At 39.4% G+C, this 17,212-nt stretch overlaps 1 protein-coding gene across 3 annotated transcripts in view; it reads left to right on the forward strand.

The window, feature by feature from the left end:
• Positions 1–11,183, forward strand: part of TTYH2 (tweety family member 2) — a 69,641-nt gene extending 58,458 nt beyond the window's left edge. For 2 of the 3 annotated variants that reach the window (XM_007419867.4, XM_088138352.1), the window contains exons 13-14: positions 1,375–1,453; positions 8,449–11,183. In XM_007419867.4, the coding sequence (XP_007419929.1) occupies positions 1,375–1,453; positions 8,449–8,529 (160 nt within the window). In that variant the 3' untranslated portion in view covers positions 8,530–11,183. The remainder of the gene's footprint in view (positions 1–1,374; positions 1,454–8,448) is intronic. The other variant, XM_088138353.1, reaches the window with a different exon arrangement.
• The last annotated feature ends 6,029 nt before the right edge of the window (positions 11,184–17,212 follow it).

Genomic DNA, 17,212 nt, shown 5'->3' on the forward strand with positions numbered 1-17,212 from the left:
CTGCCTGGTCTCTCCCTTCAACTTTCTGAATTGGTTGCTGCAAAGTCTTAGAAACGAAAAGTGCTTCTGCTAAAGAGCAACCAAACAAGTCTCATCTTCTCTGCCCAGTCACAGAGCTGAGGAGGGGGGCGTTGGGCAGCTGCTGTGACATTTGCTGCCCACCTTTATGATTCCAATTTAGGGAGCAAGACTGAGAGGGTGCGAGATTTCTTTCCTGCATGATTTTTTTCCAGATGTAACCTCAGAAGCATACCTTAGTGTGCCCATTCCAGATCTGGGTTAAAATGGAAGCTGATTCAAAACTACTCTTTCAGTTATATTACAGTAAATCCTCATAGGGAACAGTGATACCTAAGACTACCTGAACAAGTGCAAAGAGTTTCCACAAGCATATAAATTCTGTCATGTGGAGAATCTTTGCAGAAAAGTTGATTCCCCGCTGGAAATTCAGTCCCATGAATGCCCTGCACTATATTCACAACCACCTCTGATTGAATTGTTGCAGTGCTGTCCACTGAGTTGCCAGCCTTTCACCTAGTTGCTTTTGTTTCATGTCCAAAAAAGTCCCTGCTGTGTGGGGATAATGGGAATGGTAGGCCCACACATCTGAAGGATACCAGTTTAGGGAAGGCTGCATTCAACTTTGACATGATAAGCAAGCAGCCATCACCCCATTCTCCCTGCCCCCTTCTCCTTTGGAGAGTATTGTAAAATAAAGTTGGAGCATTGCTAGGCCTGAGATGGGCAGAATGTTAACTACCGTTCATTTTGTCTGTCCCTGGGTGACTTTCAGTGGATGTCCTTCCTCTCACACCCATTGCACCTAAAAGAAAGAGAGGGACACATGTTCTTTGCTCTTATTCTCAAGTGTCAGTTGTTTTTCACAGCAGTGCTCACTGAATGTAGAGGAGTTTGTTCCAGAGTGAATCCCTTCCCCACAGTGAGTTTCATGGACTGAGGAGACAGCTAATGAGAGTTAGGGTAGCTTCCCCCAATCTGGTGCTCTTCAGGTGCATTGGAAATAAAATTTATATTTTCCTCAGCCAGCTGGGTCTTTGAGTATTTAACTGGAGATGATGGGCGTTCTCATCTAATGCATCTGGAAAGTACCAGGGCAAAAAAAGGTTGTTATCAAGGAATTTATGAGTGCTTGCTGATCCCCTCTCTTGACTATCTTAATGGTGCTGCAAGAAGCAAAATTAATAATGGCCTGCATATCCACTCTCTCACCTTCCCCCACTCACCCAGCCTTTGCCCCCCAACAAGGATCACCCACTTCTGCAAGAATATCAGGAATATTTCTTAGCCCAGAGCTTCATAATGGAATTCCTTTTAATAGATTGTCCTCCTGATCTCACTCCTCTCTACCTGCAGGAACCAAGCTGTGCTCTTTGGTGGGAATCCACGGTATGAAAACGTCCCCCTGATTGGAAGAGGATCACCTCCCCCCACGGTACGGTGGGCTTCGGAGGCTAAATCATTTTTATAACAAACCCCTTTATTTCCCCTGCTTTTACTAACACACATGCTGATTTAACAAACACATTTTGTTAAAAACTGGGATGAGAAACCCTCTGGCTTTTGTCAGAAGATATAAAGTAGTGGTTTGTGGGGGGGCGGTTCTGATGTTAGAGATGAGGAAATGAGCAGTATATGATTTAAATGCAGGCCTTTCATGGAATGACAATCAGGAATCTAGGATTGCTGTCTGAATGAAGAATTTTTTTCTGGAAGTTTTTTCTGCCAGTTTTCTGGAAGCTGGCATTTTTTGATCCCACAATCGTTTTAGCTATATCATTTATAGGCAACGTAGAATATAACTCCCATTGAGGCTGCATCCTTCTGGCTAACTTCAGGCAGCTATATAGCAAAAGAGTAGGAAACATTGTATTGCATTGCTATTTGGCTGCTAGTCACTCTGACAAACTGCTGTGCAAGGCTGTCCTGCAGTTCTTACCACGACAACAGACTTTGGCTGTTGTTTCTATGGCTTGCATGATTGTGTGTCTATCCATGTTTCACAGTACATGTTACACAGTTTATATATTTCATTTGTTTCCCCTGTGCATCTTTAACATTTTGTTTAATTGTTTCTGGAGGCAAGAGTTGCAAGTTTCTGATCATCTAGAAAATGAGTATGTACTTTTGATTTTTTCCCCACCTCCTTCTATTCTTATAAAATGTTTTTCTTCAAACATATTTGAGTTGTAATATATACCACTCTCTTCTTCATCTGATGTAATGTTGTTTTGAAATCTTGCTTGCAATGCTTGCTTTGGTTTTGCATCAGTTGTTTTGGAGCTATATTGCTTTTTTAAGGTGCTTGCATTTTTAAGATATATTTGGAGGGGTGGTTTCTTTCCTCCCTCCTGATACCTTTTCATAACTTATTTCCCTGTGCCATGCTTCCCAGTATATATGGAATCTGGACATTTAAAGATGCCGTTAGTTTACAGGTGCACTTAGGCTTACTACAGCCTTCCCCAGATTGGTTCCTTTCTTGATGTGTTTGGACTGCAACTTGCAGAAGTCCCAGGATTTGGCCCTGCTGGCTGAAAATTCAAAGAGCTGCAGTCTCTGCACATCTGGAGAATGCCACATGTTGTAGAAGTTTAGCGGAATGGATTACGTGGACTGAAAATGGAGACCTTTCCTTGGGCTCTGCAGGGGAGAATTGTGGAAAAAGCAATGTTTTTTTCCCTCCAGAATTTCAGATTATTTAGTTTTCCCCCATGACAATGCATGCTGCATATGTTTTGGGCGTGGTGTTTTAGATGGGCAAAATGAAAAACCCTCTGAGTAGTGCTGATGTTCCAGTTGCCTTCATGCTGAGAACCCATGCTGTGAATAAAATTTTTTAAAGTTTATTCTAGATTTCCAGTCATGCTGTTATAAATAGTCAATAAGTAGAAGCTCTTGAATTTGATGCAGTGAATCTTCCAAATGGTCGTTTATTGCTATGGTTTACTCAGCTGGAGATTTCCTTCAGAAAAGTTCCCACAGGACAGCCATATTTCAGTAAAACACCAAACTAGCAGGGGCCTTTAAAGCTGAACAGATTTAACATGGTGTACAACTTTGGAAGTTACAACATATAGTACCTCATCAGTTACAAGAAGTGTTATCCCCAAATCTGTATAGAGAAGAGGAATGGGGGAATGTTACAAAGTCAGAGTCAGAGCACAAGAGAAAATTGCTGCCTTTCTGTAGTTATGTGAAAGAGGTCCAGGTTGAGTGAGTTTGATCTGCTCCCATCTGTTAAAATATTATGAAAAAATCATGGTAAAGCTCCAGCATGAAGCTCCTAAGTGAGAATTTATTTACTAGTGTATGCACAGACTTAGGCTTAGTGAGGATTGGAAGGGGAAATACTATAGAACTCTGTCTCTAGGTACTTACATACATTATGCATCAGGCTTATGATTATACAAATTGCTATTTTTTACCATTTGGATTGCATTACTTTTGCACTCAGTACTTGACCTATTTCTTGCTTGGTTGAAACCTCACTTCACTTGATCACAATTCCCTCGCAAGCTTCTAGTTGCCAACTGAAGATAATATTTAATGCATACCATGAACCTGGTTCTAATTCAGAAGAACTCATGTTACAGTACATCTACCAGTCTTTATGGAATTGAAACTCCTTCCTTCCTTCCTTCCTTCCTTCCTTCCTTCCTTCCTTCCTTCCTTCCTTCCTTCCTTCCTTCCTTCCTTCCTTCCTTCCTTCCTTCCTTCCTTTTCTCTGTACAAACATTACTTACTTTTCCATTGGGTTAAAGTGTTTCACTTAGAACAGGAAGTTCAAAAGAACAAAGATTAAGAAGTAGTGTTTACAAGCAAGATTTTAAAAAGGACCAAAAGCACTGAACAGCTGGTTTCCTACTTAGTTTCTTGGGGGAAAAAAAAAAGGTTCCAGTCAGATCTGGGCTGATGAAGGAAATACTCAGCCCTGCCATAAATGAATAATTATATCAATGAGCCCTGAATTTGAATTAAAAGAACAAGAAACTTATTGGGAAAATTATTCAGTAACTTAAGCTATAATGAATAAAATATGTCCCTAGCCTTTGATAAGTAGTAAACTAGAGCAGCTGTACATGTGACTTTAATATGGAAGAAATGGAAAACTCAGATGCCTCCCCACTTCCTATATCCCTATTTGAAATCATCATTTGCCATAATTCGATGTATTATTATTATTTCTTCTTATTTATTTAATTGATAGGCCAGCTGAGTAGTATCAAAAGACTTTGGGTGGCTTACAACTAAGAACTAATATATCTATAGAAGCATATAAAAGATACAACTGGCTGGAAGAACAAAGTATTCAAAACAAAATAAAACAAGTAAAAGCACAAAATTACCCTGTCCCCAACCAGAACAACTAGATCTTAATAGTTTCCTGAATGACATAAGGGTGGGAGCCACATGAATGTCTGGGGGGAGATCATTCCAAAGGGCAGGAATTGCAGCAGAGTAGTCATGCTTCCTGGGCCCTGCAAGACATTCTTTTAGTTGAATTCCTTACGGGGGGAAGTGTTGGCTTTGCGTGATGTATGAATCCATCCCAATGGGAAAAGCATGGAGTATAGATCACAACAGAGAGTTCATACTAAGCCACAAACCACATTATGACAACTCCATGTGTGAATCAGGCATTTGTTATATATCTGCGGAGACCACCAAAGTGGTATACTAAACCAAAGCCAGACCAGGATCTCATAAGTATTAAAAATAAGACTTTAAAGTTAATGAAACCACAAATGGGGGAATTCTGAGAGTTGAACTCCACCCATCTTAAAGTTGCTGAAGTTGAGGAACCCTGCCCTAGATAGACAAGTCCTAAGTCATTTGCCATCATTCTGTACAGATGAACTTTGCATGTCTCATAAAGCAGAGAAGTGGATACATTTTAGTTCAGTCACAATGATGTAAACAGAATAACAACTGCCTCTTTCTAATGGCACAGCTGAATTCTTGCCCTCTGCATAGTGATATGACACTGGATTCTCATCAGGTGTGCAAGCAGATTCAGGTTTATGTTGTGATGTTCAGGAGAAATGCAAATTAAATCCATGTTTAAATACAGCCCTGATTTTTTATATGTATAATATTCTGAGAAATGTGTGTTTTTATGGAGTCAAAAGCCCTGTGGTATGAACTATTAAAATTAATATTGAACTGCCTGGAAGATAGAAAGTGTATGCAGGGAGGCTGCCTGCTTGATGATAGATCAGGAAGAATAGTTGAAATTTGTATTACAAGCTGCCACAATCTCATTTTCAAGCCTAAGTAACAATTGTTTGAACATTCATGGAACTATTTCTAATTTGGGCATTTAAATGTTGGGACTGTGCCAGCTTGGGAGCCTTTAATCTTACTGTTGCAGATATTTGCAATTGCAAAAACCTCAAAGCTGATGGCAAAATTAAATGTAGTTCTCTCCATACAGTAAATAGCCTAATTTAAATAGGATTTAAATGCCTTAAGGAAAAGCTTTCAAGCTTTTTTCCGATCCAGAAGAGTAGTCTGTGAATAATTTTCCTTAAAGCTGTGACTGGGAAGACACTACTCTCATAATAAATCCTCGCACTCACGTACCCCAATTTTCCAGGCCTGCACTCTCTAAGCTAGTATCCCCCAGATATCCTGAAGCTACAGCAGTCATTCAGGGGGAGGGGGGGATTTGTACAGATTATAATCCCAACTCATTTGGAGGACACAGGTTGAGAGAAGATGTTTGGTCTCAAACTTCATTATGGGTCACTGGCACAGTTAGGGAAGATGTATGTGCAAAGACACACAGTTATTTCTTAGTGTTGTATTTCCAGTGGTAGCCACTAATTTGTGACCCTATTTGGTTCCTACACCATTAAAGCATGGGGTAAGATTTTCATGCTAATGTCTGTCACTTTTTTGACTGTCTATATTAATATACCCAACTGTTACATCTACCCCTTAGAGGCCTTCTAGATTGAAGTAGTCTGTTATTTTTGTAAATAAATGTAGTGGGTTAATGATTCCATTAGAGCTGACTTTGCAAACTAAAGAAACCCAGGAACTGAAGAACATACCATTTCAGAAGCAATTTCCTGAAGTGGTGACTGCAACGCAGGATAAAGAGGTTTGTCTCTCGTTTGGACTTAGGAACTAGAAGGCATGATGTAGAGAGGAGACTTAACAAATCTCAACAAAATGCAAAAACAAAACAAAACCACCAGGCCATAGTATTGGATTAATAATTTTTACCCCAAGTATTTCCTAAATCTGTAAGAAATATTTGGAAATAAAATTTGTCTGAGTTGGACAGGTAAAAGAAGTGGAAGAAGTTAGGGTTGATACACTGCTTAGACAAGGGCTATTTGCTTCTTATTCTTAACAGTGTCCATAAGTCAGGGAAGAATTGGATATTTTGATTGATTAACTGTATTTACATCCCACTCTGCCTCCAAATTCCTTGAGGCAAATGTCCTCCCCCGACTTCCCATTTTGTTATCGCTGCTTCCTGAGAGAGAGATTAAACTGAGAGACATTACATTGTCTATAATGTAATCAGACTAATCTAGTCCTTGCTGTACAGGCAGTTGAATCCAGATCTTCCCTAATCATCCAGTTCAATCAACCACACTGTTTGCTGGGTGCAGAAACAGAATTATGGCAATCTTACCTGTCCAGTGAATAGGGAACTCATATATGCTTATTTTATCTTTTTAGAGGGGTGTCTGAAAATGAATTTAGAACTAGCTCTACTTTTAATGTGTTTGAACTGAGCACAGATAGTAGACCACTGCTTAGTTTCTGGCAGACTATTCCCACTTCCTGGCTGCTGGTGAAGTTTTCTGAACTACATAGATCTTTGTATTGTCGAAGGCTTTCACGGCCGGCATACGATGGCTGGTGTGGGTCTTCCGGGCTGTGTGGCCATGGTCTTGAAGAACTCAGCTCAACCACCAGGACATGTGAACAGTTCACACAATGAACTTGCTAATCACCCCCAGCAGCCCCTCGTTAACAATTCAATAGAAGAAAAAACCCTGCCTAATCCCCAGGAAGATACACACAGATGCTGACACCAAAACAAGCAGCCACTTAGTAACCCAACCCCACACACACACACCCAATCCCCCCCTCCCCCCCCCCCTCATATCTCTATAAAAACCCACAAAAAGGGTCACATCACCCTGGGCACAGAGAGAACTGCTCCTGTCTGTGCTCCTGCACTCTGAAGATGCCGGTCACAGGTGCTGGCGAAACCTTAGGAAACAAAACTTCAAGACCACGGCCACACAGCCCGGAAGACCCACACCAGCCTACATAGATCTTTGCTGATCCCCAAAGGATATAGTGGTCTTCTTAAGGGAAAAAAACAAACATAGGACTAAGAATCAGAGATTTTGTTTGTTTTAACTCTTTAAAAAGTGCTGGATTCTCTGCTTTGCAAATTTAATACACAGAAGGTTTGTAATAAAAGGGAAGTAAATGCATTTTAATCTTTAAAATGACCCCAATGTTATTAAATATATGGGGGGTAAGCATATTAATTGTGTTTAATTAATGTTCTAGACACCACCTAGTTTTTGGAATGTAGCCCCCAACATCCTCTCAGCCCTGCTTCTCACCCAAATCTGTTTACATTCTGGCAGAAGCCAAATCTTAAGGTCACCTGACATGTTGCAGAGAAAATTCCATACCAATGGATGCTGGAAGGATCCTCACAGACCACAAAACTTCTTAAAACATTTCCCACAAAGCATTTTAGAATGTGTGACCTATTAAACTGTGATATCCAAGTCAATCAGCTGAAAACAGACTTTGCTACAATTATGTCTTGGTACTTTCTAAATTTTCCATTGTTCACTGATAGCATATAGGGAAAAGAGCCTAACAATTCTGTCCTCTTCTCTAAAGCCTTTTAAGGAACCCTTGCTTGCTAATCAGGACTAGAGATTATCTCTGTTGGAAAAGAGACGTTTTAAAAAAGCTACAGTTCCTATTGAAGTTAAGAACATGCCAAGCTCAACACTGGTGTAATATGCACATTGCTGTTGGTTTTGTGTTATCAAGTCATGACTTTCCTGTGAAAGATTTTCCTTTTCTCCACCTACTGCTTTGTCCCAGTAGGATGGCAGCTGGATGCCTCTCCCAATTCCTTATCAGAATCACAGAATCTTTAGCCCTTGCCAACATTTGTTTTCTGGTTGCCTTTCTGTTGTCATTCCATCCCACTCCACCCTCTGCTGCTAATGGTCAAGCATGTTCTTCTGTTCCTGATCGTGTAAATCATAAGCACATGTATTTCCAGTCAGTTCTGTGGGGATAGTATTTCATTCATGAGACTTTAGAAAGACATCTTAGTAGTTTTCCTGTAGTTTTTTTCAGTAAAATCCTAAGCCTGTCATTGAAATCACAATGTATAACTTCTCTCCCATTTTCTCTTCTGTCTAGTATTCTCCAAGTATGCGAGCCACCTACCTTTCGGTTAATGATGATTACCGGAGACAGCCTAGCAACGAATTTCCAGCCTAGCACTCAAATTGTAGAGAAGAACCCACCCACGATGCTATAGTGAAACCCAAAGTAACTGAAGGCACATGGACTGCTGGGAATGAGATTGCCTCCCTAGGAAAATGGTCAGGTGTTCAAAGATATTCAAAACAGAAATCAATCAGCTGAAGAAAATTCCTGCTGGTGATCCAGATACTTTTCAAGGATTGTCCTGTGAGCTTGACTGGCAGCTTTTCTTCTTCCAATATTAAGTCTTCCTCTGTTGCAGGCAGAGTGGTACCCAGGGCCTCCATCCAAAGAGCTAACTGGCCAGAAGTTTTCTCCTTGATTTCCTGCCACTAGTGCATTGTCTTCCCTAACCTTTGTTGTTATTTTATTGGGGAAGCAGGGAGTTGTGAAATTAGGATTTGGCCTGTCATAGATTTGCAGTTAGGCTATGAGCTCCTGTTTCCTTTTCCTCTGCACCAACTTTGGGGCAATTTTGTCTGTTGATGGGGTGATTCAGTCTTCCTTTTTATTTTATTAGGGCAGATAATAAGACCAGTACACTGTATAAGTAAAGTGAACACTGACACATGGTGTACAATGATAACCTCAGAAAAATGGGGAAGGGGCTTGCCATGAAAGAAGATGCTCTCCACTTCTGAATCACATGCAATACTGATAAGAAGAGTGAATTTTTGGTGTCCTCTGAAGAGGCCTCTGCACAGAACCTGTTGTTGTCTTGGCACTATATCATCCATCATTCCTTTTGATAGAACCTGTTTGGTATTTTATGATACAAAATCCATGCACAGTGTTCCCACTGGTCATTCACTCCTTTGCACCAAGAACTGACATGAACTTCACCAACTCTTGTTATGGTGGCCTCAGGTATTATTTAGAACAAACAACTTTTTTGTTCTATTATGTACTTTTTTTTTTTTTGGTTTGTCTATTTCTTAGTCTCTGTTTTATATCAGCTATCCAAAAGACATAATTGTGTGTGTGTGTGTGTGTGTGTGTTTATAGGTTTCTGTTATTAAGGATTATATCTTTTTTATGTACTTTGCAAGCCAACTTCTGTTTTTTGCACTGATTTTTTTTTCTCAAAAGGGGGAATGAAGGCAAAAGCAAAATTAACTTTCCAAGATAGTATATTTGTATGGCAAGCACATATTCAAGAATACATTTTTCTTACTATGTTAGGTAATCAAAAATACCAGGGAACATTGGATTGGACTGGATTGGCTATGCTAATATGCTGGTAAAGTTGAAAAGGTGGCAGTACAGTTTCTCCTGAGTAATGCCTTGCTTTCTCCATCCACGAGAGGACTGTAGTAACAGTAAATTAGGAACTGTTCATCACTGCCATGTTTACTTGCACAACTTTGGCTCTTGGCACAGACAGCAGGGTCAGTCCTACCATTGGGCAGAGTGAGGCAAGTTTCGGGTTCCCCAAATCAAGAGCAAGTCTCCAGTCCCCAACTTCACACAGCTTGACTGGACCACTAGGCCTGAACTCAGACTAAGCAGTCAGTTGCCCTCTCTCACTGTGAGGGTATGGTTTCCTTCTTATAGCCATTGCAGTTTAAACCCACTGCTATTCTTTCTGCTTTTCACCCTGCACTTCGTGGCCTTGAAGTAGAACAGTGGTTGACATAACTGAGACATCTGCCCTGAGAACTGCTGGCTCTCATTTTATCTTAGCCATTGGGAGATGAGCGATGACAAAGTGTTGGAGGATAAAACTCTACCATGCAGCCTGTCCTTTGTCTCATCAGCCATGTCCGATTACCAGTGTTAAGATTCCTGTTCTAGTCCAGTTGTCATCTGTATGAGCAATCGCAGGCAGGAGGTAATGTCATGTCTTTCCCTCAGGTAGCAAAGATCTTGTGCGCTTTTCTGAACCAGAATCTGATTCTTGTCATCTACTACTGGAGAGTAGAAGTAAAGGAAATAACTTTTTGACAGTAGGGAGTCCTAGGAGACGAGAGGTATTGAAGGAAGAGAATCAAAGTACAGTATGTCACATTGCATCAAAGCCTCTTACAGGTCTGATTTCAGCTTTTGTCAAAAGCAACTCCTTTTACAGTTAACAAGTTACATTTTCTTAGGTTATGCTAAATTTTCCCAAATGAGTTACCTTACCTTTTTATACTTCGGCATAGTTAGAAGTGAAAGCATTCTCTTGGAAGCATAACCAGGTGGGTCTCCCCAGCTAAGTTCAAAGAACTCAGAATATCTTCACAGGCTGCTGAAGATGCATCTTTCCAAGTGGTATCAACTTGGGGTTGAATGCACCTCATTCAGAATTGTCTCTGACAACTGCTATAGAAAGGATAATAACACTGCTAAAAACTGCAAAAGTAGAGAGTTGCCCTCCAAAATGCATAATGTGACATGAAGATTTTTAATTACTTGACAGCAATTACTTACTGTGTCTTTTTATCAAGGATAATTGTACCTATCATGTATGAAAATAGAATTTATACATTCATCTTATGTGTGACTAGCTACATCTTTAAGGCAGAGAGGGAGGAGAATCTTGATTTTATGCTATAGATCATGTTATTGATAACAATACAATTAAAATTGTTTTTTTTAAAAAACAAAAATGCATGTGAATTAACTATCACAAGCTACTTCAGAGCTGTGCCTGATTTATATGTACTGATAATAAACACTTATACTAAAAGATGAGCTTCATTTTCCAGCTTTTTAGTTTCTTTTTTAATTTCAATCGTTTTCAATGCAGAGCTTTGTGTTGGGGATTAGTTATTATTAGATAGACTTTAAGTGCTACAAATTGCAAAATGCAATTTGCAAAAACAAAATGAAGTAGCATTAGTAAATGCTCATATTATTTTAATTATTTTATCAAATAAAATAGTCATGTATGAAATTGTAAATCTGAAAAAAAAAATCAGAAAGGCAAGCATATATAACCAAAGCAGATCCTTCTTAAGAAGATATCTGTAATATATCGAATTCATACAGTAATCAGGGCCTACCCAAAAAAAGACCCGCCTTGATTTATAAAATAGCTTACTAAACATTAGTTTAAATCTGCAGTGAGCATAAATTGTCAATCAGTAAGTCTAATTGTCTTTCAGACTCTCAAACCGATTCAATACACTTTGGGGACAACAATAGAACATTAAGATTATTTCTGTTCTTTTATGAGGAAAATTTAAAGTGAACAGCAGAATTTAAATCTTGGTCAGACAAATTGAAAATATCTGAATTGTACTTCATGATCATCATACCCACCTTCATAATACTGAAGCTTGATAAATGCAAATTTACTGTGTCTCAGCTGGCCTCTCCAATTTGATCAGGTACTGTGGTTTCAATATGGGTTCCAGTTCTCTTTTCTAAAAGCAACCTGGCATTACTTATGGTACCTAACATTTTAAATATATATATATTTCCGCTGGCCCTTGTCACTAAAGGTATAATGTTATGTTTGTACTGTATCACCTAGCCTTGCCCAAAATGGACAATGTGTGATTAGTTTCTTAATGATGACAAACCCCTACTATATCAGCTGACTTGATGTAATGATGCTTACTGACACAATCACTTGATACAGTCTTCCCTGGACCAAACCATTTCAGGCAGTGAGGGTACATGTATAAATGTTTCTCTGCAAAAAAAATAGCCACACACAAATACACTAGCCTTCCAGAGAAACAATCAGAGTCTCTTTGATTTAGTCACTGGGTTCTCACACTGTTAGGCTAAAATGGGATTGGCTAGTTTATGGTTCAGCTGGCTGCAGGGATCTAAGCATTGTTTCAGCATTCATGGAATCCAGGCCATCAAGAGACCCCATAATTTGGTGGTTTCGGTATAGCGTGTTATGTGAACAGAGTGACGGTTTTATTTACCTGGGGTATAGCATGTTCTGTGAATGCAGACAATATTCTGTACTTGGGGATAAGCAAACAAGAGTCACTTGTTGGCAGTTATCTTTGGAACAATGGGCTTTTAAGCAGATTCTTCAATCTGAGAGAAGAGTGCCCCCTTACTGCAAAAGCTGTCCTTGCATTAAATGTTCAAGTCTTAGTGTCTATAACCTGTATCAGAACATCCACAACAGGCAAGCATTAGGGTAGCATTTCCACCAGCTTGGGCTCTGAGCTCACAGCAAGAGCACACAGCATTATACACGTGAATCACAGGCGGTCTAAAGAACATGAAATACAGGGAAGCAGCTAGCTGGTGTCGCACAGCTCAAGCTGCTGCTGAAGCAAATTTATGTTTTCCAAAAGCATTGCTTGCCCACAGTCTCTAATAAAACCAAGATACAAGTTATAGGGGAGTCCTAAAAGGTGACTCATGCTTAGTCTCTGCCATCTATTGAAATTACGGCAACCCATATTTCCAATTAATAGAAATTCACTCTTAGAATCCAGCCATCTTTTTATGACTGAGTTTAGGATGATTAAAAATTTTCCAGGATTCAAACCTCAGTGTGATTCTTTCTCCAGAGACAGATGACATGGGAATGCGGTTTGGAAGGCAATTGTGTAAGGAAGTAACAATACAATGATGCTAATGACAAGACTAATCAAGATACAGCTCCATCCCATGAGACTTAGGCCTTCTGACTATATTTAGCACTTGCAAATAAACATTAAGTGCTATTATTGGGATGTTTAAACTGCTTGTTTTACTTTGAACAAAAAGCAGTCAAAAAATACCAGCCAGGAGCGTGCTTTCCATCTAGATCTGAATTTCTCACAAGTTTTCTGCCACAATTCTCTGCTCTTTGCATCCAGTGTTTTTGTATTTGAATGCAAATAAGAATTAGGAGTAGATAAATGTTAGCTTGAAAATACCCTAAATCCCTCATACAGATTGGGAGTGTGATCTGTAACTGCATCTATCAATCAATCAATCAATCAATCATCTATGTGTTTGTCTATGTAGAGAATAATTTACCTCAGCTTCCCTATTATAGGTTTGTTTGTTTAATGCGGATTGCAAGACAAATGCACATAATGCATTTGGGAAACATGGATAGTGGGATACCATTTCTTTTTTCTTTTTTTTCACAGAGGTTTGCTGCTCTAGGTGCTGCAGTATCAGGCACTGAAGAAATCATGTTTGTGTTTTGTTTTGTTTTTCGTTTTGTTTTGTTTTTTCATGCTCTGCAGTCAACTGGCAGGAAAGTTCTCTGCTTTTCCAGAATCTGCAGATGTGACAATGGCTTCAAAATGGTTTGGAGGAATGGTGGAATGGAACACTGCTGTGTGATACTCTGATACTATTCTAATTTTCAGAGGGTGACTCTACCCCTGTTGGATTACATTAACATTTTACTGAGTTAGAATGACATATCACTGAACATTTTCATCTTAGGCCAGTTTTGGGCTTCTCTGAGGCTTTTAGTGGGCCACCTTAGTGAAAGAAGGTCTTGACTACAGAGGCCTTTGAGCTGATTCAGCAAGGTTTCAATAAGCCCTGGATGGGAAATTGGTTTGGCAAGGATGGTATCACAGTACAATCTTTGTACTAGGATTCACCTAAGCCAGGACCATTTTCTTATCTCCAAGTCATGAACTGATACCAGCAAATGTGATTACTCTTTTGTCATGTGATGAGCTATTAACACTGCTCAGCATTCTCTGCTATATATGTGTGACAACCGCCCTTGGGGCTGGTACATCTCTCGGTTCTTTCCGGTTCTTTCCGTTGCTGGTTATGTGCAATGACAAACAACTCAAGAAGCAATTGAATAACTTTCCAACTGAAGCTTTACTCACTGCTCAAAAGGGTTGTATACAAAAATTAAGCTGCATGTTAAAACTTGCTTAATTCAAAGCAAACAGTCCCATAAAAGTAAAAAGCAGGTAAATAAATCCCTTTTTGCCTAAGCAGCCTCAAGTGAGCAAGCCTTGATGATGAATAGCATAGACGAGCAGACTTTCCTTCACGTAGATGAAATAAAAGCTTGAGATTCACAGCTTCCTCAAGAAAGTTGATTCCGGCAGACCAGCAAGGATTCAAAGCAGAGGTCCTTTCTTCTCCAAAGCGCAAGCGCACACACGCGCACGCTCACCCTCCCTCCCTCCCTATAGCTCCAGGGCGTATCTTAAGTACCTTCTCCAGGCTGGCCTCCACCCTCCTTCACAGGTGATAACAATTTAGTGCACTGCTTTGATTTTAATTAACAAAATTCTCAAAAGTTACAATCCAAGGATACAACTGGGGTTCCTTCCCAGGATCTTATCTGGTTTCAGAGGTTTATAGCTTTCTAACACCTAAAGCAGGATTCAGGAAGCTTTTCCATCTACTAAATAGAACAAGGGAATATACAAAAGACAGGTTAATTCCCCCAATCCCGGATCTCCATCACAATATGAAACAGTCTTCCTTTTTTAATAGGTGTGTTTTAAATATTTCTAATTTCTCTTTAAGGGCAAAAGCCCTCCCAAAGTGGCTTACATATTATAATAGAAATAAACAAAACTATTTTAAAACCAACACATTCCTAAAGTGAAAACACTTCTTCAGAATATTAAAATGAATCCCAGTTTCAACAGAATTCTATGAAGATTAATAAGATTTATTTGGGAGAATTCTAGGGTAATTAAATGGGATTTTTAGTCATAAAATAATAATACATAGGGTCCAATTTCCCAACATGTCATAATCCATGGGCACCAGTATGCCTCTGGACACATTACTTGATGTCTACCAGACTCCAGGCTCACCTGATTTTATTTTTTTTATTAAAAATTAAGAAACAAGTACATCAAGTGATGACATGAGATATTGCCCTGTCTGTGGTGGGACCCTGAATATTGAATGCCTTTTCCAAGAGGTAGGTAACATTTTCATGGGTGGTTAAGATCTTTATGAATCACTTAGCACCATTGTAAAGAAAATGGTTGAAACATTGCCTTTCTTTTTCTGCTGTTAGTTCTGACTTTTTATTTTACATTAGGATCTATTTATTAAAGGGTGAAGACAGATTAAATTAAATTATTTTTAAAATAAATAACCTGTCATTATACAGGTTCAGTGACTAAAGTGTATAACTAGAGGCAATCTGTTTTTATTTAAAGGTTTTATATGGCCACTCAACTTGCAATATGGAGAGTCCAGGCAGCATACAACAATAAGACTGTGAGTTCTAGTCCCACTTTAGGCATGAAAGCTGTCTGGGTGACTTTGGGTGAGTCACTCTCTCTCAGCCCAACTCACCTCAGAGGGTTGTTGTGGAGAAAACAGCATTAGGTATGTTTGCCACCTTGGGTTATTTATAAAAAATAATAAAGGCAGGATAAAAATCTAAATAAATAAAACATAATTACAATATATACAATTTTTAAAAAATCACAATATATACTACACTTTGCAGGGGAAGTTCATTGAACATCCTGACCACAGCACCCAAAGGATTAGCCAGGTCTTCAAAGCCTTCCTAAAAATAAAAACTAACAGGGTCAGGGTCAGTCAAATCTTGGGTGCTGGTGATGGAGGCAGAGATGAAGATATAGTCCAATAGCTCATACAATTTAGAAATCAGTGTCAAAGCACTGTCTATGTTACGTGCTTTGCTAATGAAACATTTCAGGAAGAGAACTAAGTTGGCAAACACCAAGATACTAGCAAGAAGTTTCTCTGAATGTATTAGCCGAAATCTGCTTTGCTACAGTTTCCACCCATTGGTTCTGTTTTATGACAGACAAAAAGTATCCACTCGCAACTTCCAACCAAAATTACTCCAATAAATTATCAGTGATCTATAGTAAATTGTAGCCCATCCCAGCAGTGATACAAATTGTTCACAGGATTTGATGACTAACTGTTTACATATGCCTGCAGCGAGATCATATCACAAAACAGACATACCCAGATACACACACAGACCCTGCAACAAATACATTTGCCAATTCTAGCCACATACAGTGCAGCAAAAAAGTATTTAGTCAGCCACCAATTGTGCAAGTTCTCCCACTTAAAAAGATGAGAGAGGCCTGTAATTTTCATCATAGGTATACCTCAACTATGAGAGACAAAATGGGGGGAAAAATCCAGAAAATCACATTGTCTGATTTTTAAAGAATTTATTTGCAAATCGTGGTGGAAAATAAGAATTTGGTCAATATCAAAAGTTCATCTCAATACTTTGTTATATATCCTTCGTTGGCAATGACAGAGGTCAAATGTTTTCTGTAAGTCTTCACACACTGTTGCTGGTATTTTGGCCCATTCCTCCATGCAGATCTCCTCTAGAGCAGTGATGTTTTGGGGCTGTCGCTGGGCAACACGGACTTTCAACTCCCTCCAAAGGTTTTCCATGGGGTTGAGATCTGGAGACTGGCTAGGCCACTCCAGGACCTTGAAATGCTTCTTACGAAGCCACTCCTTTGTTGGCCGGGCGGTGTGTTTGGGATCATTGTCATGCTGAAAGACCCAGCCACGTTTCATCTTCAATGCCCTTGCTGATGAAGGAGGTATTCACTCAAAATCTCACGATACATGGCCCCATTCATTCTTTCCTTTACACGGATCAGTCGTCCTGGTCCCTTTGCAGAAAAACAGCCCCAGAGCATGATGTTTCCACCCCATGCTTCACAGTAGGTATGGTGTTCTTTGGATGCAACTCAGCATTCTCTCTCCTCCAAACATGACAAGTTGAGTTTAGACCAAAACGTTCTACTTTGGTTTCATCTGACCATATGACATTCTCCCAATCCTCTTTTGG

Source organism: Python bivittatus, unplaced genomic scaffold (genome assembly GCF_059951505.1).
Source record: "Python bivittatus isolate LINGU-HERP-01145 unplaced genomic scaffold, Pbiv_v1 ctg000220_np1212, whole genome shotgun sequence".
NCBI lineage: Eukaryota > Metazoa > Chordata > Lepidosauria > Squamata > Pythonidae > Python > Python bivittatus.